Source organism: Bombus bifarius, unplaced genomic scaffold, assembly GCF_011952205.1.
Source record: "Bombus bifarius isolate JDL3187 unplaced genomic scaffold, Bbif_JDL3187 scf7180000008379, whole genome shotgun sequence".
In the NCBI taxonomy this organism is placed as follows: Eukaryota; Metazoa; Arthropoda; class Insecta; order Hymenoptera; family Apidae; genus Bombus; species Bombus bifarius.
This window is the reverse complement of record NW_022884629.1, coordinates 518162-540090: the sequence shown is the minus strand read 5'-3', so window position 1 is coordinate 540090 and position 21929 is coordinate 518162. Positions and strand designations below refer to the sequence as shown.

Sequence of the window (21929 nt, the reverse complement as noted above, 5' to 3'; positions counted from 1 at the left end):
ATTTCCAAGTTAACATAAGAATTGATGTAAGAATACGTATGCTGGGCTTTGCGAGGAGACAGAATTTTACGACGTATCGAAAGCGATAGAACTCGAATCTATAAAAAATGTAATTACAATAATTTATGAAGAGACACTTCGATCTTCTCGGCCTCCTTAAAACTTTACAGTGCGAGGCAAACCACTCACGCAATCAAACACATTTTTTTACAGCTGTGATACAATTTTTCCAACTAGTTTAACTTACAAACGTACTTCTGTAGCTACAGGCTTCTAAAAACAGAAAACGTTCATTAAAATCGCTAAGAAAGAAGATTAAAGGAGTCACCTAGACTCCGGTTCCATAAGAAGCATAAATATTTTAAATACTGATCGTGAAATTCATTAAAAAAATTCCACGCAATGATCCACGATAAAAATAATAATAATCTACAGCGAGTTTATGAAAATGAAAAATAATCTATAAAAAAAGACAAATATTCCGTGAAGCAAATTGCTAAATTCGTAAACAAGTTCACGATAGATATGTAATAAACGTAACAGTAATCTATATCGAGTCTATCAAAAATAATAGCAGTCTATAAAAAGAGAAATTCCGTTATCTTTGCGGTGGAACGAACCGGGTCGCATCCCCTTGACACGGAATTATTGCGGCGACGGTTTAACGATGCAGGAGGATCATATTATCGGTATCACAATTAGACACGTTCCACTTTCGTCGAACGTAAGGGAAAAAGGAAAGGACAAACGATCCCAATTAGGGACTATCGGTGGAAATCGTGTACTCGTGAGACGACGAGCCGGTCGGTCGTTTACGAGAGATGAGAGGAAAGAGAGAGATGGAGAGGTAGAGAACTGGCTCCGGCATTTTTGTCGCGCTGTGAAAGGTCAATACGAGAATTTCACTCGTGCATCGTCTTCACACGAGCTCTATGCACCGACCGCATCATGCAACACACCGTTCCTTGTCGAGAGTACAGCGTATTTCTAGGCTCGTAGCGCGAACGTTCGTTTGCATTTGACCCCTTTTCACCACGATCATAAAATCCTTCCATACTGCTCTTTTACGAGGATCAGAAGCGTTAGAAGGAAGCGTTGGAAGGAATACCGCGTTTAATATAACGCAGAATCGCCGTGAAATTAAATGCTGCGTTAAACACGAACTCTTGACTTCGTTAATTGCTTTGAGACACAAAGTTTAATCAAGTCGAAGAGTATCGATATTATTTATTACGTCATCTACTCCGTCGTTAGGAATTGGAAAGTTTAGTTGAAACAGATGATGTTCTGCGTAGAAAGTTTAATTTATAGGAAAATTAACCGATATGTAAATTTACAGTAAGTGTGGCTGGTGGGTGAGATGTACATATGAGAGTGCGCTTTTATGCACAGTTTTTGTGTTATTTGACGGATGATGAATTGTACAGTATCGCGGCTAATAGCGCAAGATAAGCTAAATGTTGATCGTTTTATGGAGAGATAATCGGTCGTTGGTGGCAAAGGTAAAACGGTTGAAGCGGTTGTGCGTGAAAGTCGTGAACCTTCACCTGTAATCCGATTCTTCGCGCATCTGTTCTGTTCACCAGATCGGGGGAATACAAAAATAAAGAAACCACGGTGTACGAAGATGAATTGCGCGGGTTAATTCGCCTACTGCCGGCGGATTAGCAAAAAATTCCACAGACGTGTAACTGTAGACGTTCCCGGGTAGATTTATAGAGCCTGAACAACGAGAGAACGGTACTGTACGCGAAGCGTTGTTAATGTCGAGGATCCTACATGCGAAACGGTGTACTTCGACGAGATAGCCACGGTGAAAGCTCTGTTAATTGCTTTTCGCACGACCAACTTGCCAAATTCGTCAAAATTTTACGACTCGCGTTCAATTAACATGTTTCCTGTCGCTCTTTATCCAAGAAATCCGACCATTACAGACCGTGCGCAAATTTTAAGCATTTTACGCAATATGATACGCGTTGTTGCAACAGTAAAGCACGTGCAGTTTGTTACTTTTTGTACGATATATTATACACAAGCATCTTTGTTAGATTTTATTTAGTTTAATTGTCACGAAATCGTTACAACTTGATACGGCAAAAGAGAAACACAATTCAAAAAACTCACCAGAAAAATCTATATCAATTGAAAATGAAAACTCGCTACAAGAAGGTTCTGTACAAATTGAGAATGATAAATATGTTTGCAGCTGTTGAAGAACTAATACCTTTGGATCGTGTCAGTTTTGAAGTTAAGGTGCGATATGTGACACTGATTCATCTCGCACGTTGGTCCCGCATTCTGTGACTGCTAGTGAACGTGTTTTACCACTGTTTTTTCGTCATTTATACGAATTATGCAACTTCCTTCTTATAAAAAAAACTCATCTAAACTCATAGGACTAAATCTTTACATTACTCGTAATGATCAAATATCGTCTAAATCTCCAAACAAAAAATTTAGGGATTTACATACATGTAGAATCTCTACTAAACTATTACTATTAACTGAAGTATGAAGAATCATCACAAACGTTAGAAAACTTCCGCTAATCAAAGTTACCCTAACTAGCCATGTATTCTTCCATAAAACTGATCCACGAAAAACATTCGAACCGAAACAAACCAGACGAAGTCGTGGCGCATTCATCACGGTAGATTTACTCGATTTGCTCGATTTCACGGGAAGACGAGCGCAATTAGCGCACTATACCGTGTTGCAGTCGATCGAACTCCCAGGCATATCCCCAGTAATCGACTTGCCTAAACGAAGCGCGAATCGTCGGTCACGAGAGCGCGATCCTCTTTCTCTTTCAACCCTCGCGCACCTGTTGCGTCGCTGATGAAGAAAAAGAGGGCTCCACGGTGAGTTCATCTAACCACCGTAGATCGAGCACACTCGCTTCTTCCCTTGATCTCTGCGCCGTAATTGCCCAGGCGCGAGTTGCCCGCGAGGGAAATCTTGGCGTTCCCATCTTCCACGCAACAATTGGAAGCCGGATAGCACGGAATCGATCGGCGCTCAGTGGATGCAAGAAAACGGCCGGATGGATCATTACGTGGATCCGACGGGCCACGAACGTCACGCTGCAGTCGCATAAATATACGTAAACGTTCGTTGTCCGCGCGAGAACGAGAAAGCTCGGCCATTAATCATTAAAGATTCTGCGAGCCAGTGTGAGTCCTTCGTTTATATACGTTCTTCCGTACGTGCGAATGTATGCATACGTATACCTATCTTGAACAGGTTAAAATATGCAGCTGCACGTCGTGATTGGTGTACCCTGTGGTTAAGGTTGAAAAATAGCTGTTAGCCGCGTGTAAGCGTAAGATGTCCTAGATTTAAGCAGACACCGGTTGACAGAGGGTTTGCCAATCGCGTACGAAGCGTTTAAGTAGCAGTTGCTGCGTGAAAAATAAATAAACTCTGAAATATCATCGTCAATGTATGTTATTATAGATGATAATTAATTTGAGATATCTACTCTCACGGCTCTATCAATTCTTCGGATAAAATAATTATCTCTAGTAGTAATCTCTATTAATAACAATAGTGATTGGAATTACTATTTATATAGGATTCCATATATTAAATGCTATCTGTCTACTTTATAGCTATTCGTCATCCCGTTCGAAAATCGTTGGTAAAGGCGAATCAAATTCATCGAAACGACATCGAAGCGATTATCACTCAGCTATTTCTTCATAGAATATATATAGCGTAGTGGAGAGTCGGTGTAACATGCGATTCCTCCTCCGGTTCGAGGGGCCACGGTTAACGGTAAAGAGTCAGCAAGAGTCGGCTAAAAGTCGTGCGGATACGTGTGTGCACACGCGTGTGTCGCCACGGCGTGAGTTTTCGTTTCACGGTCAGAAGGATAATCCTTCTCTCTGTCACTTCTCATCCGTCTTTCTGTCCCCCCGGCTAATTGAGTTGCTCCGGCTCCGGCCACGGATCTCTGTCACGTTTCATTTTCTCCCGTCTCCGTTTCACCGTCAGCGTCCGAACGACGGAACTGTCGTTTCCACGGATACGGTGTACGTCTGTTCGACCGTGGATGAAATTGGATTTCGTCATTCTTACCACCTGTAAGAAGGAGAATTCGTACCTGTTATATCCCGCCATCTGTCCTCTTCCTCCACTCTTTCGTCTCTTTTCTCTCCTTCCATCTTTTCATCAGATGGAAGGACACGCCGATGATTCCCAGAGGAGATATATGAAACGTCGGTGAGCGTATAATCCGGCGGGTGAACGCGACCGCGGAAAATAATCCGACACTTATGCGTTCGTGACCGTGGGCGGATTAATCGTTTGTGTTTTAACTTTCATTCACGGACACCTTTTGTACCGCGTTATGGAGCGCCGGTTATTGTTCGTCACGACGAGATTATTCTTTTGGAAAGTCCCTTGAATTATGGCTGCCGGTGGCTCTTCTTTTTCTACGTTATTGAAATCCCGGTATGCGACGCTCGAAAGAACCGGGGAAACGGATGGATGGAAATAAAATAGCTTCGCGATACTATATTCGTGGATTGTAATAAGGAGATACATGGTTTTTTATTGTAAGTAGCTTGATAAAGGAATTGGGGAAGCTGGAATGTTGGATTTTTAAACAGCACACAAGTGGAGGTAGATTAGAGTTGGTATAGTCATGGTGCCATTATGTGTGATATGTGAAACATTGCGAAATCTTCTTAGAAATAATGAAACATAACTATCGTGATTATATTGGCAAGAATTGAAACGAATCTGAAAATGTATATAGAAACTACGAGATATATATTGCACAAAGATGGTTAAAATATTTGAACAGTCAACTATTCGCTGTATCAGCAGGCTACGATATTTAGTGAGATCATTTTTGATCTGCGACGGTATCTACACACTAGAAGCGACTAAGCTACAGAAACCACCATGTACACCACCCGCTATGATAATTAAACCTGTGAATTTTTATGCATCTATAAGAAATGCAAGGATGCAAAGATGCACGTCCAAAATAAACCACTCGTTATAATATTCAGAGAGGAGACAAATATTTATCTAGATTTCCATTCTGTTAGTCATACTCGCAAAAATACAAATTTCCATACACATTCGTACTCTGATAGTAATAAAAAGGAAACTAAATAATATATCGAACTAACCATCGCTCAAACTATTTTTCAGCCGTCTGCAAGGAGGGTTGCCACCCCGTGCACGGCCACTGCAACGTGAGCGGCGAGTGCAAGTGCCGACACGGATGGCGCGGTGAACTCTGTGACCAATGCACCCCGTATCCAGGTTGCAAGCACGGATACTGCAACGGTTCCAGCTGGCAGTGTATCTGCGACACGAACTGGGGTGGTATTCTCTGCGACCAAGATCTCAATTATTGCGGCACGCACGAACCCTGTCAAAACGGTGGGACGTGTGAAAATACGGCGCCGGATCAGTACAAGTGCACCTGTCCCGAAGGATTCTCAGGACCAACCTGCGAAAAAGTCGACAATCCGTGCGCCTCCAATCCTTGTGCCAATGGAGCGACCTGCAGAGAACTTGGGGAGAGCGCTCACTGTGAATGTGCTCCTGGATTCTCCGGGCCTTACTGCGGCACGGATATCGACGAATGTGCGTCTCAACCTTGCCAAAATGGAGGCACTTGCGTCGATGGAAAGAACGAATTTGTGTGCAACTGTCCAACAGCCTGGCAAGGTATTCTTTGTCAGTTCGACGTGGACGAATGTGCTCTGAAGGAGTCTCCGTGCAAAAATTCGCTGACTTGCGTGAACCTTGCTGGTGACTACAAGTGAGTATGATTTTTATTGTACTTTGTTTGATTCTTATATAGAACTTGGAACGTTGACGTAAGTTCTGTTTCTAGTACAGATAATTTTAGAATTGTTACAAACTTAATAACGCATGAATTAGATACCTGATCTAATATCAGGGCAATATCGAAGTTTTCACATTTTATGCTCGAAAGTTAGACTAATTTCATTTCTTCCGAACTTTCACAATTTTACGTCAGATAGATTAATCAAACAACTTATAGTTGCTCTTAATATTTCAAACTTCTCAACTAAAAAAATCAACATGTATTGTCCATATTTATTGACAAACTATATTTTCCTTGCGAAGTTCGAAACATGGACAATATTATTGATCGCCTAAGGAAACCCTATGAATTGTAAAACTTATCGTAAAAGTTCATTTGTCTTATTACTAAACTTGTTGCTGTTACGCGACAAAATGTATTTAACTTGCAAAATTTCACCAATAATATTAGTACAACTGTACAAGCCAACACAATAGTGTAATCCTCTGCAAATATTCACATAAATAACTCTCCTCTCCAACAGTAAACTTTGAAAGAAAAATACTAACATTTATAGTTTATTACTAATTTTTCTCGATCATTAACTCAATCCTATTGGTCTGATCTCAGATGTCGCTGCAGGAGTGGTTTCACAGGGAAGAACTGCACGAAGAACATCAACGACTGCATCGGCCAATGTCAACACGGGGCACTATGCATCGACCTGGTCGACGACTACCATTGCAGCTGCACCGCAGGATATTCGGGCAAAGATTGCGACGTGGATATCGATGAGTGTGCCTCGAAACCCTGTCAAAACGGCGGAGAATGTAGAGACCTGGTGAACTCTTACGAGTGCGTTTGCCCAGTCGGTTTCACCGGATTCCAATGCGAGATCGACAGAGATCACTGCAGTCCGAATCCATGCAGAAATTCCGCACCCTGCTTCAACACGCAAACGGATTACTACTGTCACTGTCCCGAACAATGGCAGGGGAAAAACTGCTCCGAGCCAGCAGCTCACAATCCACAATTTGGCGTTATGGATGAAGAATCTGGCTGTGGTAGCGAAGGTACGCCTTGTGGAGGCAGAGGCAAATGTACTGGCGGAAGGTGTATTTGCGATGCTGGTTACACCGGGATGCATTGCCACGAGAATATCAACGACTGCAGAGGAAGTCCTTGCTTGAATGGTGGAACATGCGTCGATCTGGTTAACTCGTTCCAGTGCATCTGTAGGGAGGGATGGACTGGTGATCTGTGTGATCAAGGTCAGTGATTACGTTCAATTCTTTTGGCTTCGTTCGAAGTTACAATGTCTTTATATTATTATAATAAAGTACAAATGTAAATATGAAAAAATGATCGAGAATCGATAAGAGTTCAATGTATAAAATATCAAAAATGAATTATATATATACAAATTAAAAACTATACATAACATATATTCGTTATCGGTCTATGAAAATGTAAATTTATATAGGCATTCATAGTTTAATGATTACAATTATTAATATTCGTGTCGATTAATTGTCGATCTTTACGATTCTATGTATTTTTATCTATTTGTATTTGTATTTGTATCTATGTATTCTATGTACGATTCTATGAATTTTCCAAATATTCGACCTCATATTTATGTCACTGAAAATTTATTAAAAAATATTAAAGAAATAAGCGATTTACCAACTAAAATCCAACACGATTGTCTTCCAGACGTGGACGAGTGCATGACAGCTCCCTGTCGGAACAATGGCACTTGCGTGGACGGAGTCGCGGACTTCACCTGCATCTGCAGAGGTGGTTGGAAAGGGAAAACATGCACCCTACGTGCCGGCCACTGCGAACCAGGTACTTGCCGCCACGGTGGAACCTGTCAAGATCGCGGCGACGGATTCACTTGTCATTGTCCTCCAGGATGGGAAGGTGCTGCCTGTCACATAGCATCACCTGCGTGCGCGAGTAATCCCTGCGAGAACGGAGCGACCTGCGTGAACACCGCCGATGGCAACTACAGATGCGTTTGTCGCGAAGGTTTCGAAGGACCAAATTGTCGTCGAGACGTGGACGACTGTCAACCTTTGCCATGCTTAAACGGTGGCAAATGCGTAGATGGAATCAACTGGTTTAGGTGCGAATGCGCGCCAGGTTTCACTGGTCCGGACTGTCGAATAAACGTGAACGAATGCGCTAGCGATCCCTGCACAGGCGGATCGACGTGCGTAGACGGTATAGCGAGCTATTCCTGCATCTGTTCGCCAGGAAGGACAGGAGTTCGCTGCGAAATCCGTACCGCGGGCGGTCTAGGATGTCCCGTAGCCAGTTGGGACGACGACTGCAACGTCTGCGAGTGTAGAAACGGGAAGAATCAGTGCAGCAATATCTGGTGTGGTCCTGGAAACTGTCTGAATGGTACATCGTGTCTAGCTCACGAGGTTTGTGTACCTAGTCCAAGCGAGAGTTGTCTGGCTCCATCGTGCCCAGCCTGGGGTGAATGTCGTCCCGTGGAAACCGGAAGACGAGTAGGACCACCTGCTCTGCCCGCGCCGCCTTCCTGTTGGCCTGGACAGGCTACGCCAGGTCCAACCTGCTCTAGACTCACTATTTTGCTTAGAAGAGATACTCTTGCTGCTGGAACGTCCGTTGAGATCCTCTGTAGACGACTGAGAAAGCTCCTGGCTGACCCAAGAAGGCCACAATCCATTGTTCTTTTGTGTGATCTTAAACCTGGAGATAACGATACAGTGGAAGTGACTATCTTTTCTGAGGCAGCCTCAGATGCGGCTAGAGATCTAGGCGAAGCTCTCAGCAGACCTCTGGGCAGGCCTCTCGCTCTGGCCTCTGTTCTGGAGGTCAAAGTGGAGACGGCCTTGCTCAGTGAACCGAGTTCCGCGAACTCCAGCAGCGCCGGAAGCTACGTGGCCGTTCTTGGCGGAGCCCTGGCGACTGTTCTGGTCCTGGCACTATTTGGTGGATTGTGGTATCTTAGAATGGTCAGACAGAGATCGAGTTTAACTGCAACAACTAGCAGCGAGACTTCGTTGCATCGGCATCGTAGCGATTTGGATGAGAAGTCGAACAATCTTCAGAACGAAGAAAACCTGAGAAGATACGCAAATCCCTTGAAAGACCAGGACCAAGGAGAACCAAGAGTCTCTGTAGTGAGACCTCTGTCTGGAACTTCGCTGGGTGCTTTGGGTACAACAGAGGAAAGCTTGGAGATGGTCTCTGAGGACAGTAGACATCGCTTGCCACCGCTTTATAAACCTCCCAGCGCAGAAGCTAGAAATAATACTGCCAGTTTCACGTACGAGGAAGGACCCCATAAACCATACAGCAAACCCAGACTGCAGGAGCCGACGTATTCCTCTCATCAGCAACCGGGCACCAGCCAGACTTCAGCACCCCATCAAGTACTCACGGTTCACGTGTAATATGATAGAGTCGCAAATGTTCGAAGATATCCACTTCTAAGGAAAGATCTTCTATCATTAGATGACAGAAACAAAGATGAAAAAAGCGGTTGTAAAGGACGTTGTATGAAAAAACGAAGTGAAAAATGATTATCGAACTGTAATGGGGGTAATTTTAACGAACAGACTTAAGAATGAATCGCATGATTGTTGCCTCCTATTAAAAGCATGAATCATTAATCACTTTTAGGAAATGAAATTGTGAAAAATTGTGTATTGTATTTTAAAATCAGGATTTCGAGAAACATGTTACGTTATAGATTATTTTTTCTTCCTGGGAAATACAAAACGACGTAGGAGGCTAGAGAAAGAGATTGTATTTCCTTTTTAATAAGATTCTGCTGATTATACATAAGAGATGATTTTTTAACAGAACTTTAAAGATTTATTGCGAAAGAAGCATCGTTCTCTATCTTCCTCCAATGAACCCCTCGCTATTCCACGACAATAATCGACAGTCTACAATTATATATCAGCAACGCCGAGTTGTTTTATCGTTGTACATATGTACATAGCCCGTACTTATTAATTTTGCTAAGCCTGTATCACCTCTGAACGCCGTCGTCCCTATGGCCAGCCTTAAGGTGTAATTATCGACGTGTATACGCGTTACAATCGTAGGCATTCACACGCGATCCGAAATCAAGAACATAGCCAAGTGACGGCGAGCAGCCACCGTAGGTTTCGTAGAGCTATAGCACGTAGGCGAATTAATCTGCGTCAACGCAGGCTTCGGACGTTCCATCGGACGATATTATTGTGATACTCATAGAGCGAACGAGAGAAAGAGTGCGAGAGAGAATATCGTGCGTAAGATTTAACCAGCTCCGTGACACCCTCTTGGAAAAATTACGAGTCAATCGGTGTTTCGAATCATGATCCAAGCTCGCTTGTTAATTAAATTTATCGATTAATTAATTCAAACTTACTTCTGCCGCCGATTTTGCTTTCAATCCTAACATTGGTCTTCTTAGAATTTCATCTAAATTTTCAACACGGTATTGCTTTAATTAAATGAAAATTGATTATTTGATCAATAATATTCATGAATGTACAATTGAGCGAATTAATAAAACGATGTATCTTTTTCTGTATGTAAGGTGTGCGGAGAACTTTTGCGATCGACGAGAAGCGACATAGCACAGTAACGATCGCATGATCCGAGCGATGTATGATGTAAATAGACCCACGTACATAGATCCAGATACTTTCTTGTCCCTCTTTTGGATCTCCCTTACCTATGCCCTCCTATTTTCCCCTGTTAGATGTGCAATTTTATTTCTTTTCTCTCTCTCTCTTAGTATCGTTCCAAACGTATGACGACGAACGATCAACAACGGGCGCGCGGAACGCGCGTATTACTAGACTTTTATCGACGAAGAGATCGCATAAATTCGTATTAGGCGTACGTAAGTTCTAACGGGAGAAATTTTTATAACAGATAGTTTATTTTATAAAGAAAGCTATATTATTATACAAAATATATAAAAGCGATGAAAAAATATATATATATAAATATATATATATATTATATTATATTATATTATATTATATTATATTATATTATATTATTTTTTATTTTATTGCCTTGTATTAATTGTTGAGAGATCACGGACAATAGTTCCCCCTAAATCGAAATTCTGCTTATAGTAAGATCGATCGGAAAAACGATCTAGTAGATATTCTTCTCTCTGTTTCCGATTAACAGAACTAATGTCCTTGGTCCCTGATCTAGATAGCTAATGGATAATCCACGCGTTGTGATCAGTCCCGTGTTAGATAAGCGCGAAGGAAGCGTGAATGAGTGCGTGTAAATAAGATTAAGCTCCTTCCGGTCCCGCAATCATTTCTTTTTTTTTTTTCGTCTAAGGTAGCGACAACGACGATGACGATGACTGCGACTATGACAAACAACGATAATGATGGTGATGATGATGATGATGATGATGATGATGATGATGATGATGAACAAGTTTCAATAAAAAGTACAACCCTTACAACACCGCCTGGTTTTCACTGGTTTATTCTATATACCCGAACGCAACTGGCCGAACGAATTCTCTCACGTGGTGAGAGTCGATGTTCGCGCAAGTTGCATTCAAATCACCGGGAACGCAGAATCGTAGGTAGACGTGCCTTCCGGGAGCAACCGCCACAGACCAACAAGACGAGAGGCAGAACGGGACAGAACAACGTGTTTGGTTTCGAATCATTTGATCGCATTAAAGAACGAAGAAAAGAAAGTTTCCTTGAAGGCGTGGAAAAGGCTTTCTTTGTGTACTTTACGCTTTGTATAGTCGTAGGGAGTAGGGAGAGACTCGACCGTTTTTCTCTTCTGTTCGATCGAATTTATTTCTAATTGCATGGGACATACATTATATGGTTAGATGGTTCTTAAGCATAGATGAAGGTTTCGTACGAACCATAAAGTAGTAAATTTGATCGAGGAAGTCATAATCGTAACACAGGCTCGGGAACTACGAGGATAAAATTGAAATAGAAAGTTTGGAATCCTTACAACTTTCCTTGCTATTTTTACCTATAATTTCTTTCGTTAGTATATTTTCTTTCTGTATACACTTTACTCGTTGGTTTACGCTTTCTATTAATCAACACGTTCAGTTTGCTTACTTGTAAAATTCCTATATGAAAAGCAAAGGTCCAACTTGAAGACGCTTGTTTTAGTAGTATTATGCAGCACAGACAAAACGATACAAGGTTTTATCAAACAGTATATTAAACTTCTTGTTTCATTTCTACATCCTCGCTTCTACGAATAAAATATTCCACGTGTCGAGCATCATTTTTTGAGCCATTCCGGGCACTTACTCTAAACTAATCGCCGGAGAACAAACATGGTCGTCGGATCCGGATCTCGTTGCTGGCAAACCGGCCACGGATTTCAATAGATCGTTTCATTGAGGATAATACAGTGTTCATTATCATCGAAAGCGCGTCTGAGATTAACAAAGGGCCCCGTGTAGGCAATTTCGTGAGACGCCGAGACGAGGATCGGTGACCATCGTGGCGATCTTGACCACGGTACACGAGCCGCGTATACAACCGCGTGACTGCTGAATGAACGATCTGCCAAAATTACAATACAATGGCCCAGAAGAACCACTTGACGAATACCCAGTAAATGAGTCAGTCTGGTTGCTTAGTCGAATAAGGCTCGTGTGAACCACCAAGTCCAAGAGCGCCGTCACTGTGTAAATGGGATACCTTGAGAAAGCGCAAGAATCAAGGTTACAGATCGACTCTGTAATACCATCGGGAGAAATATGACGCGTTTTAACACCTATGAATGCCGTTTACGGTTCAAGACAGTTAACGTAAACGCTCCGCGAGCGAATATCTGACACCTGATGCGAGAAATCCCACCTGATCAAGGAGAATAAATGTCGTCGCGGATGAGACGTAAATAAATAAATAAATAAAATATGGATAAAAATGTAATATAGATAAAACATAAATAAATAAATAAAACTGTGGTGAATCATTTTATCTGATCTGCATCCTCTTGCACAGTTGAACTAATATTAGTTTATTTCGAAATTTTACAGGCCATAAATTACTAGTTAGTACTGATAAATTCTTTTGCGTAACAAGTAATCTGTTTAATGAAAGGATTCGATTTTATTGTCTGCGCGTGATAACTTCACGTTATCAAAATTTGAAGTTAGTCTCTTATCAATCTATCAGTAAAATAAACCAAAAAGAAGTCGAATTAAAAGGTTCAACTGAAACAAGACGAAGGAAATGGAACCTCTCAAAGCGTTTCCAGTAATTCTACATGTTTCTTACCATCTTCGAATTCCATTTGCCAGGAGAAACTTACGTTTCAGGAAAATATAAATTTCGAAAATGTTACCGGAATATCGAATTATTATTTGGACTATTACGGGAACGAATGGGAATTTCTGGACGATGAAGAGAAACAGGAAATGGAGGAGGAAGAAGAAGAGGAAGAGAAAGAACTAGAAGAGAGAGACATTTCTGTAGACTTGTTGACACAATTTCGGGAGACCACGATCGAAAAGAAAGCAGCCGAGATCCAACTGGAAAAAGGGAAACTACGAGAAATGGTTGGTGTAATTCCATTTTGGTAATCGTAACGCGACAAAAAAAAAAAGATCATTCTCATACACAAAAAAAATATAAGGAATATTGGCGTTGAATATGTAGATAAAAAGGGAGAGAGGTCTGTCAGAAGAAACTCTGATCACTCCGGAAAGCGGGGAATCCATTGTTTCTGCCGAATCGTCCGCAGAAAGTTCAATCCATCCTTGCCTCAAAGATATAGATATCAGCGATTCCCAACTGAAATTGCAAAATCTGTACACGGTGTTTCCGATTCCTGACGATCCTGGCTTAGTACCCGAGTTCTGGACTATTCACGAACGTAAAATCGAGTCTTATCCAGATGATGGTGTGCTGAAATTTTTCGACTTGGTAAAAGCATCTCGCATCAGACCTATACAGGCCTTGGAAGATATGTTACTATCTGAGAAAATCAATTTGCAATATTACGGAATCGATTGCCGCGCCGTTCGACCTCTTTGCAAAGCCTTGATGAAAAATCCTTTCGTTCATACAGTCAATCTTACAGTAAGATAAATATCCGTAACCTTTGACATAGATTAACAAATATCAGTTAATAACGTTAATATCATTAAAAGCAATTTCTTAATTATTAGAATTATTTCGATCGACAAATGTTTTTAACGAAAATTAATTAAAATTGGGAAAAAGGAAAAAGAATGTTAATATTTTTGCCCGAAATAATTGTCTCGTAGGGTAATTGGTTATCAGAGGATGCCTGTTATCATCTGAATGAATTGCTACTGAAAAACAACATGATACACACGTTGGTATTATCAGGATGCAAAATTGGTCCAAAAGGTGCCGCGAAATTTCACGATGGAATTTCAGAGAATGTGACACTGAAGACATTAGATCTCTCGGATTGTAATATTCGTAAAGAAGGTTTGGACTATATTACACAGGCAATGTGCAATAACGAAACCATCGAAACTCTTTTAATCAACGACAATAATTTCGATGAATCTTGCTCGGAGGCTTTGCAAAGATTGCTCTCCTGTTCACAGACAATACAGCATTTAGAATTGTCATGGAATTCTTTGTACACCGTGGAAACTTGGAAGAAACTGATCAAAGGATTCGATAACAATGAAATTTTAATCAATCTTGATTTATCTTGGAACGCTTTAGGGAAAGAATGTGTTCCATATCTTCGTCGATTATTAATGCGTTCTTCGCCATTGAAAAAGTTACATTTGAATGGTAATGTAGAAATCATAAAGACTTTTCTTTTAATATAGAAATTTCTTAATCCTTTACTAGATTAGAACAGTGAATCTCGATATTCAGAAACCAATTTAATGTCTAATATCAATATTATATTTCAACTACGTTCAGGAAATCGATTTTATGATGAAGATATAGAGATCATAGCGAAAGGATTATCGAGGAATAAAGAACTCGAGGAATTATACTTAGGTAACAACCCTATAAAAGCTGAAGGTGCGCTTAATCTCGTTAAAGCAGTTACGCCCGAAAAATCGCCCGAAAGTTCACTACGTATTCTGGATCTTACGAATATTTGGGCGAACAAAAACATATTACCGGAGCTTCAAACAATTCGAAATAATAGACCATGGCTCGATATTAAGTTAGGAGGGATACTTAGTAATTACAAAGTCGAGGGTCCAGATGTACAAGCAATATTTTTGAGAAGAGCCAACTATGAGGCTATGAAACCAAAGAAGAAACGACATCGCAGGAATTTTGGTCACTTTGTATTATCACTTTCTGATGATCCCATCTCAAGAGGTATAGGAAAGTAAAAATACTTTGCTTTTTAGTTTACATAGCAAATAGTTGCTTCTATTGAAATAAAATTAATGTTACAGGGAAATTTGTAGAACTGATCGAAAAATTCCAACTGAAGTTATCTCAATCTTTGGTAAATGAACTAATACATGCATTTGCTGGTGCAAAGCATACCGTCGATCAAGGATTATTAAAATCTGTTTACATGAAACATTTTCCAAACACAAAACTTCCACTGGAAAAACCTACTAAAAAAAGAAAAATCAAAGACGCAAATATGAAAAAAGAGGAAAAGACAAAAACTAAAAACAAATATGGACTATGAAAATGAATATTACAGTTTATTACAATACTCTACTTTATTAATTTAAATAAAATATAATTATATTACATTTATGCTTTTTAACAAATAGGAAATAAGTGTAATACAAAAAATTACAAATAATTGTAATAGTAGTGATATAGATTTTAAAATCTGATACATTTCTTAATATCAATCTATGTAAAATATCCTAGCAGAAATATCATCAACAATCCAATTTATTCCTTCCACAAGATTTTCTGCTGTAACTGCTGAACATTTGTATATTTGCCAATGATGGGTTTTAATATTAGGTAATTCCAAAATTTCTGCAATATCAAATGCAGACAGTGCTCCAGGCAAATCTTGTTTATTCGCAAGTATTAATAAACTTGCACCTTCTAATCTCTCCTCTTGTAAAAGTTTATATAATTCTGTCTTACAATCCTCCAATCTTCTTCTATCTGCACTGTCAATTACCCACACAAGACCATCTGTAGACTCAAAATAATTTCTCCAATAAGACCGTAATGACTTTTGTCCACCCACGTCCCATATATTTAATTTGTATCCACGATGTTCCAAAGTTTTAATATTAAAACCAAGAGTTGGTGATATTGTATCAATTGGTTCTCCATTAAGTCTCTTTAAAACTGTTGTTTTACCAGCATTATCTAAACCTCTGTAAATATATAAAGAAAGTGTACGACAAAGGTGTACAAAGACAAAGATTTAAAATATATATGAAAAACTACAATCATTAGAATATAAGAAGAAAGAAACAGAAATATACAATAAATTATTTAACATAATTGTATAATCTTGTTTAAAAAGTGGATAATGTCAACGTAAATAATATCATAACCTAAAAATATTGAAACAAAAAAGCAAAAATACGTACAGCATTAAAATACGCATTTCTTTCTCCTTTTGCTTCAGTTTCTTAAGCACTGTTAACAATCCCATTATTAATTACATTAGAAATATCACTGGTCGTTATTTTATAAACATAATATGTACCCGGAAAATGTAAAGCTACTCAACGTGACAACTTTAACCTCTATCGAAAGCAACAAAGTCAAATCCAATACCGAATGTATCTGTTAAATATAAAATGTGTTCGATAACATACAATATATTCATTTATATATTTAACATTAATAGTAAATTAACTACTAACAAATAATTTACTCAAATATATCAAATAATTTATTAAAATATATATTATAAATTATACAACATATTATGATAAAAGTAATTCTGAAACTTTATTAACAACATCAGGATGACAAAGTGCATTAACAACTTTTTCAGTCAAATCTTGAGAAGCATAAGTATTTTGGATATCAATATGTGGTTTAGAATCTTCTTTCACTGATTCAATATAGACTTCAGGGAATCTCTCCCTCTTCATTTTCAGAAATTCTTTTAGTTCTGTATGACTAAGTTCACGAAGCAGTTTTACATAAATTGGATATTCTGTTACTAAATCCTTAGCAGTCCATATATTACGTTTTATCTTTTCAGAAGATGATTCTACATTTGTCATAGTTTTACATTCCCCAATAGCAATGTTGAGCTGTTAAATAATTTGATTTTAATCTTAAATATTTATAATTAATATCAATATAAACTACAGATATGTAACGTTCATTATACATTACCAAATCTATACATTCAGTGTCATTAGGTACATTATTAACATCTTTCCCAATTCTGGTCACTATTAATTTAACAATAGCTTCTTTCACTCTTGATATATTATCTGTTATTATGGGTAGCCATATATTGACACTAACAGTTAATTCCAGTGACTCAACATAGTGCCACCAACCAGGAGGAACAAATAATACATCTCCTGGTTCTAATGTTACTAATCTTGCTGTGTCTTGTATCTTTAATATATTAATTTCATCTTCTTTAGTAGGACAGAAAAAGTTGTATTTACTATATATTGTAGATTCTTCATAAGGAATTCTTGTTGGCTGGAGAAAATTACTTGAACTTGGAGGAAACAGTAACCATTGTTTGCTAAAAAATAATTTGAACACAAACAGTCTTACTTTTATATTAAAATTTTTGTTTTTATTTTCATATATATAACTGACCTTCCATGAATTTGAGCAACTAAATTACAACCATAAGAATCCTGATGGCAATTTGTATGAGCTCCTTTGCTTCCAATCCAAAGAGTAGAATCATCACCAGTTTTATCAATATCAAACCTTTTCCAATTTATTGAATTTATTATTTCTGGTTTATCTTTAAACCACTCTTGCATATACTTATAATCAAAGTAATACCATTGTCCATGATCCTCGTGGAGGTTCATATTTTGAATAAAGTATGATAGTGTGATTGAAACTGTTGAACAATTTATTTCCCATTGTGGAGTCTGAAATATGTAAAATAGTTTTTAAAGCTTGTCACAAAAATGTCCAAACATAAATAAAAGAAAAAGATTAATTAAAATAATAATAATTTACCATAGATCTAGCATTATAACCAAGTCGAAACGGTAATTTAATATCGCCGAATTTTTCAGCGAGTTCAGATAAATTCCATTCTAATAATTTCCAACAATATTCACCTTTTTCATTTTGTAACATATGTTGAAATACTACTGGCTCTTGCATTTCCATAATAGCTTGATATAAAACCTTATCCGATGGTGACTTTAATTTATCCATATTTGATAATTATTTATAATTTATTCTTTTTTAAATATAAAATTTGATCACGTTAGAAACTGTTCCATTTTAAAACTTAAATTGAACTTTATTTTTTAAGTTGTTAAAAATATCCTATATCTATGTTTTTATCCAAGTTTTTATAAATAAGGATACATCTTATTAATAAAATCAAAAGAGCTCTTGTAGATAATAAATTTGAAGTTGTTTACAAAAGTTAAAGCTGGTTAGCTTCAATGATTACAGGTTATGTGCACGTACAATAATGCGTTGTTAACTACTCAAATTCCAATTCGTGGTCAGTTATCAAGGAATTATTTCATGGCGTATTCTAACCTAACAGAAACGTCACGGTAGTTTAAAATTGAATATCAACTTTTATGGCATGCTTTTTAGTTGTACCTAACAAACAAGTAAATATGTTAAAGTATACGCAACTGTGCTTGAATTATTTAAAATCAACATTTCTTTCTCGTCAGAATAATATATTGGTGCAACAAAACCGGGTAATATTTTATTATCTATTTTGCAGAAAATTAATACAAGACTAAGCGTTTAAAGGTGAACAATTATTGCTTTCTATTTTAGAACACATATATCTTAAAAAGAAAACATTCAGCACCGCTTTATAAAAAATATGAGAGACAACCACGGTTAACACATAAACATTTCATTTATGAATTCATAGAGCATTCATCTCAGAGGAAACAAAAAAAGATTGATTTAGTTTTGTTAGAGAGTGTAAAAAACATTGGTGAAAAAGGTCAGAAGGTATCAGTATCTTCTCAAAAAGCTTATGAAAGTCTGATATTACCAAAATTGGCTGTATATGCAACTCCTGAAAATCTTAAAAAATATATAATCGAAGATGTAGATGTCCAGAGAAGATTATCTAAATATAGCTCTCAATTTGTAGAAAAAACAATAAGCACATTATCTCAATGTTATTTACCAGTAATAATGTCCATGGACAATCCATGGACTATAGAAAAATGGCATGTGAAAGTAGCTTTTCGTAATGAAGGATACATTGTACCTGAATACGCTATAACTCTTCCAGAGAAGACTATATCTGGACCTGATTTATCCATTGAAAATAAAGAATTTTATGTTATTGTCAAAATTAATAATATTGAGGAAGTTAAAGTCAGATGTAAAGTACATCATTATACTTCTAACTCAGAAAAAAAGATTGAATATGATGTACCATATTACTTACTACCAAGCATAGCAATTTTCCCAGAAGATCAATCAATATTGAATTCCCTCCCAAAACATCCCTTGGCTGATAAAGAAAGTGTAGAAAAATAAAAAGTAAATAATAATTGTATTATAAATATTGTAATAAATAAAATATTTCGTTCGAAAAAATTAATTTGTTACATCTATATTTTATTAATATGTGAAATACAATTAAAATTAAATAATTTCATTGTACATATATATGTGTAGATACGCGTATATTTTAAGTCTTACGAATTTGAATTAAAAATTAAATGATTTTTTTTTCGATGATAATTATTTTGCTCACAATACATACATGTATATTTACATCTTCCTTATTGATGTAATTCTCCTTTTTATCATACATTTCTATTTATGAAATATATATATGTATATGCAATCAATAATTAATTTATGTAGTATTGAGTGTTAATTTGCTCTTCATTTATCTTTTAGTTAACCTGACTTCTTACTAATTCCATTATTATGAATGAAACGTATCATTTTAATTTATTATATTGATATTTAGAAATGGAAGAAAGATATTTTGGATGGGATGAAATTTCTGATGGATTACTTTTATTAAGGTAATAAAGTTTTTAGAAATTCAAATACCTCATATTTTTGTATAAATTACACCCCAAAAGATAATTTATTCATAAATAAAATACAAGAAATAACTATTTTACTTATTATCTTTTTCTATATTTAAATATTAGTACACAAAAGACTGAGGATGAGCATACCAAAAAGACTAAACTACAATCTGATCCTAATCATGTATCAAAGGTATATTGTCCGCACTCATACTTGATTTTAAATTTCCATGAAACCTTAAGTCAACGTGATAAGGTAAATAATAAAAAGAAAAGGAATTTAATTACAATATCTGTAATTTCTTTATTTCAAAAATATATCGTTTTTAGCTCAGATTTAGGAAATATTATTTAAGGAAGGTAGCTCCAAATGAACCAAATGTTATTATTTTACAAGATATAAAGGATCTTGTAATGTATTTATTAATCAGTCACATAAGTCCTCAATTTGTGAATTTCTTCTATTTATCAATTGTGGATCGCTTTTTGAGAGCTGCAATACTTTATTTCCAATATTATGTGATAACATGGGAAGAATTAATGAAAGAACGTACAGCTACTATGAAAAAAGCACCAAATCCTTTGGCTCAGGGCTATAGATATAGATATGCAGAAGAAATGCAAATTCTTCGATGTGTCTTAGGTAGAGAATATGCTGATTTAATAGTAGGTTGTCATGATGTTATACAATATCATCATATGACTGGTGGAAAAAAAGGAGCTCCATCTGTGACACAATCTCAAGGAGAAAAGGATTTACGAATATTTGAGGTATTAATCTGTATGACACATCGTATTGTCTGGATAGCTTTAGAACGCAAGTATTTCAGTTTGATTGGTGAGTGAAAACTATAATAAAATAGAAAACATAAACTATCTATACAATAATAAATATATAATTATATTCAAACAAAAAATAGGATATTTGTTGTAGAAATGGAATTGCACAGATTATTTAGAACTGAAACATATAATATAGCAGAAAGACGAAGTCATATCATTCAAGATATGTTACCTAATGATATCCAAGTATTACAAGGTCACAAAATACAAGTAAAAAGAAAATTATTAAGAAATTCACCCTTAATACAAGGATTGATATACTCAGATTCTGACTATCGTCTTCTATCTTTAGGTATATTACATACTTTTATATATTTCATTATAAAAGAAACAAAATAATGCATTATGGTTTACAGGAATAGAGGACAATTCAAATGACGAACGCATTCTTTATTTGAAATATGCACTTGTTGCTAAAGAAGATAAATTACACGAACTGGGAATAAAAGTAGGAATTTTAGGAGAAAATAGAACTAATTATGATATCTTACTAATGCCTCTAGAAGAAAAAAACGAAGAACAAGACAGAACTCAATTATCTGATAGAAGAAAACATGAAAAAAGAAAAAGTATTAAGGATACAATGCAAGATACAGTGAGTTTTTAAAAATGTTCTGAATATATGCATTTGTTATGAAACATTAATGTCATATTTTTTACATTTAATATCATAGCAAATATCTATAAAAGTACAAAGACTTCCGTCTTTTCAAACCAAACCCGACCTAACACAAGACTTTTCAACGAGAACAATTAATATTTCACCAAAAGGCTACAAAAGTGCGCGTCAAAAAGCAAGGAAAAAGTGGCTGATTAGAGAAATTAAACGGCAAGGATATAAAGAAACGGATACATACTCAATAGCAACAACGATAGATCAATAATTTTTTTGAAAATAAATTAGGAATTATAAGCATATTTGTGTCATAATATAAATTATCGTAATTTCAATAACATTCTGTTTTAATTGAAAATTTATAAACTTCTTCTATGCTATTATGTGAGCAAATATAAATGTTACAAATTCTTAGTTTATGTTAGTTATATTTTTAAATAAATAAAATTTTTAAATTTGTATTATTTGAATTAAACATATGATATATATAATATATACAAATACAAATTAAAAGATATACAAATATATACAAATAT

At 36.7% G+C, this 21929-nt stretch overlaps 6 protein-coding genes across 7 annotated transcripts in view; 4 read left to right on the top strand and 2 right to left on the bottom strand.

Annotated features, from left to right (window-relative positions):
• LOC117212796 (protein jagged-1) overlaps positions 1-10466 on the top strand; it is a 56244-nt gene extending 45778 nt beyond the window's left edge. Inside the window, exons 4-6 of the mRNA XM_033457835.1 lie at positions 5167-5785; positions 6425-7065; positions 7511-10466. Coding sequence (XP_033313726.1) covers positions 5167-5785; positions 6425-7065; positions 7511-9228 — 2978 coding nt within the window. The 3' untranslated portion in view covers positions 9229-10466. The remainder of the gene's footprint in view (positions 1-5166; positions 5786-6424; positions 7066-7510) is intronic.
• Positions 10467-12345: 1879 nt separating this feature from the next.
• On the top strand, positions 12346-15415 carry LOC117212797 (the record flags this gene model as incomplete). The annotated part of the gene is made up of 6 exons (XM_033457837.1): positions 12346-12405; positions 13098-13355; positions 13456-13878; positions 14067-14574; positions 14710-15123; positions 15204-15415. Coding segments are annotated over exons 1-6 (1875 nt in total), but the record flags the coding sequence as incomplete, so codon positions are not given.
• Positions 15416-15463: 48 nt separating this feature from the next.
• Positions 15464-16527, bottom strand: LOC117212792 (ADP-ribosylation factor-like protein 2). The gene is made up of 2 exons (XM_033457830.1): positions 16326-16527; positions 15464-16106 (listed from the first exon to the last, which is right to left on the bottom strand). The coding sequence occupies exons 1-2, from the start codon at positions 16388-16390 to the stop codon at positions 15617-15619; spliced, it is 555 nt and encodes a 184-aa protein (XP_033313721.1). The 5' UTR covers positions 16391-16527; the 3' UTR covers positions 15464-15616.
• Positions 16528-16636: 109 nt separating this feature from the next.
• On the bottom strand, positions 16637-18132 carry LOC117212790 (HSPB1-associated protein 1). Of its 2 annotated transcripts, none has more exons than XM_033457827.1 (4): positions 18015-18131; positions 17533-17819; positions 17089-17455; positions 16637-17003 (listed from the first exon to the last, which is right to left on the bottom strand). In XM_033457827.1, exons 1-4 carry the CDS (start codon positions 18021-18023, stop codon positions 16668-16670), a joined length of 999 nt encoding a protein of 332 aa, XP_033313718.1. In that variant the 5' UTR covers positions 18024-18131; the 3' UTR covers positions 16637-16667. The 2 variants fall into 2 exon arrangements, with proteins under 2 accessions (XP_033313718.1, XP_033313717.1); XM_033457826.1 differs by having other exon boundaries at positions 16638-17003; positions 17911-18132.
• A 333-nt stretch (positions 18133-18465) lies between these two features.
• LOC117212791 (39S ribosomal protein L9, mitochondrial) lies at positions 18466-19492 on the top strand. The gene is made up of 2 exons (XM_033457828.1): positions 18466-18620; positions 18703-19492. The coding sequence occupies exons 1-2, from the start codon at positions 18495-18497 to the stop codon at positions 19423-19425; spliced, it is 849 nt and encodes a 282-aa protein (XP_033313719.1). The 5' UTR covers positions 18466-18494; the 3' UTR covers positions 19426-19492.
• A 248-nt stretch (positions 19493-19740) lies between these two features.
• On the top strand, positions 19741-21735 carry LOC117212788. Its single transcript, XM_033457825.1, has 6 exons — positions 19741-19925; positions 20058-20190; positions 20265-20772; positions 20869-21069; positions 21134-21372; positions 21452-21735. The coding sequence occupies exons 1-6, from the start codon at positions 19870-19872 to the stop codon at positions 21659-21661; spliced, it is 1347 nt and encodes a 448-aa protein (XP_033313716.1). The 5' UTR covers positions 19741-19869; the 3' UTR covers positions 21662-21735.
• The last annotated feature ends 194 nt before the right edge of the window (positions 21736-21929 follow it).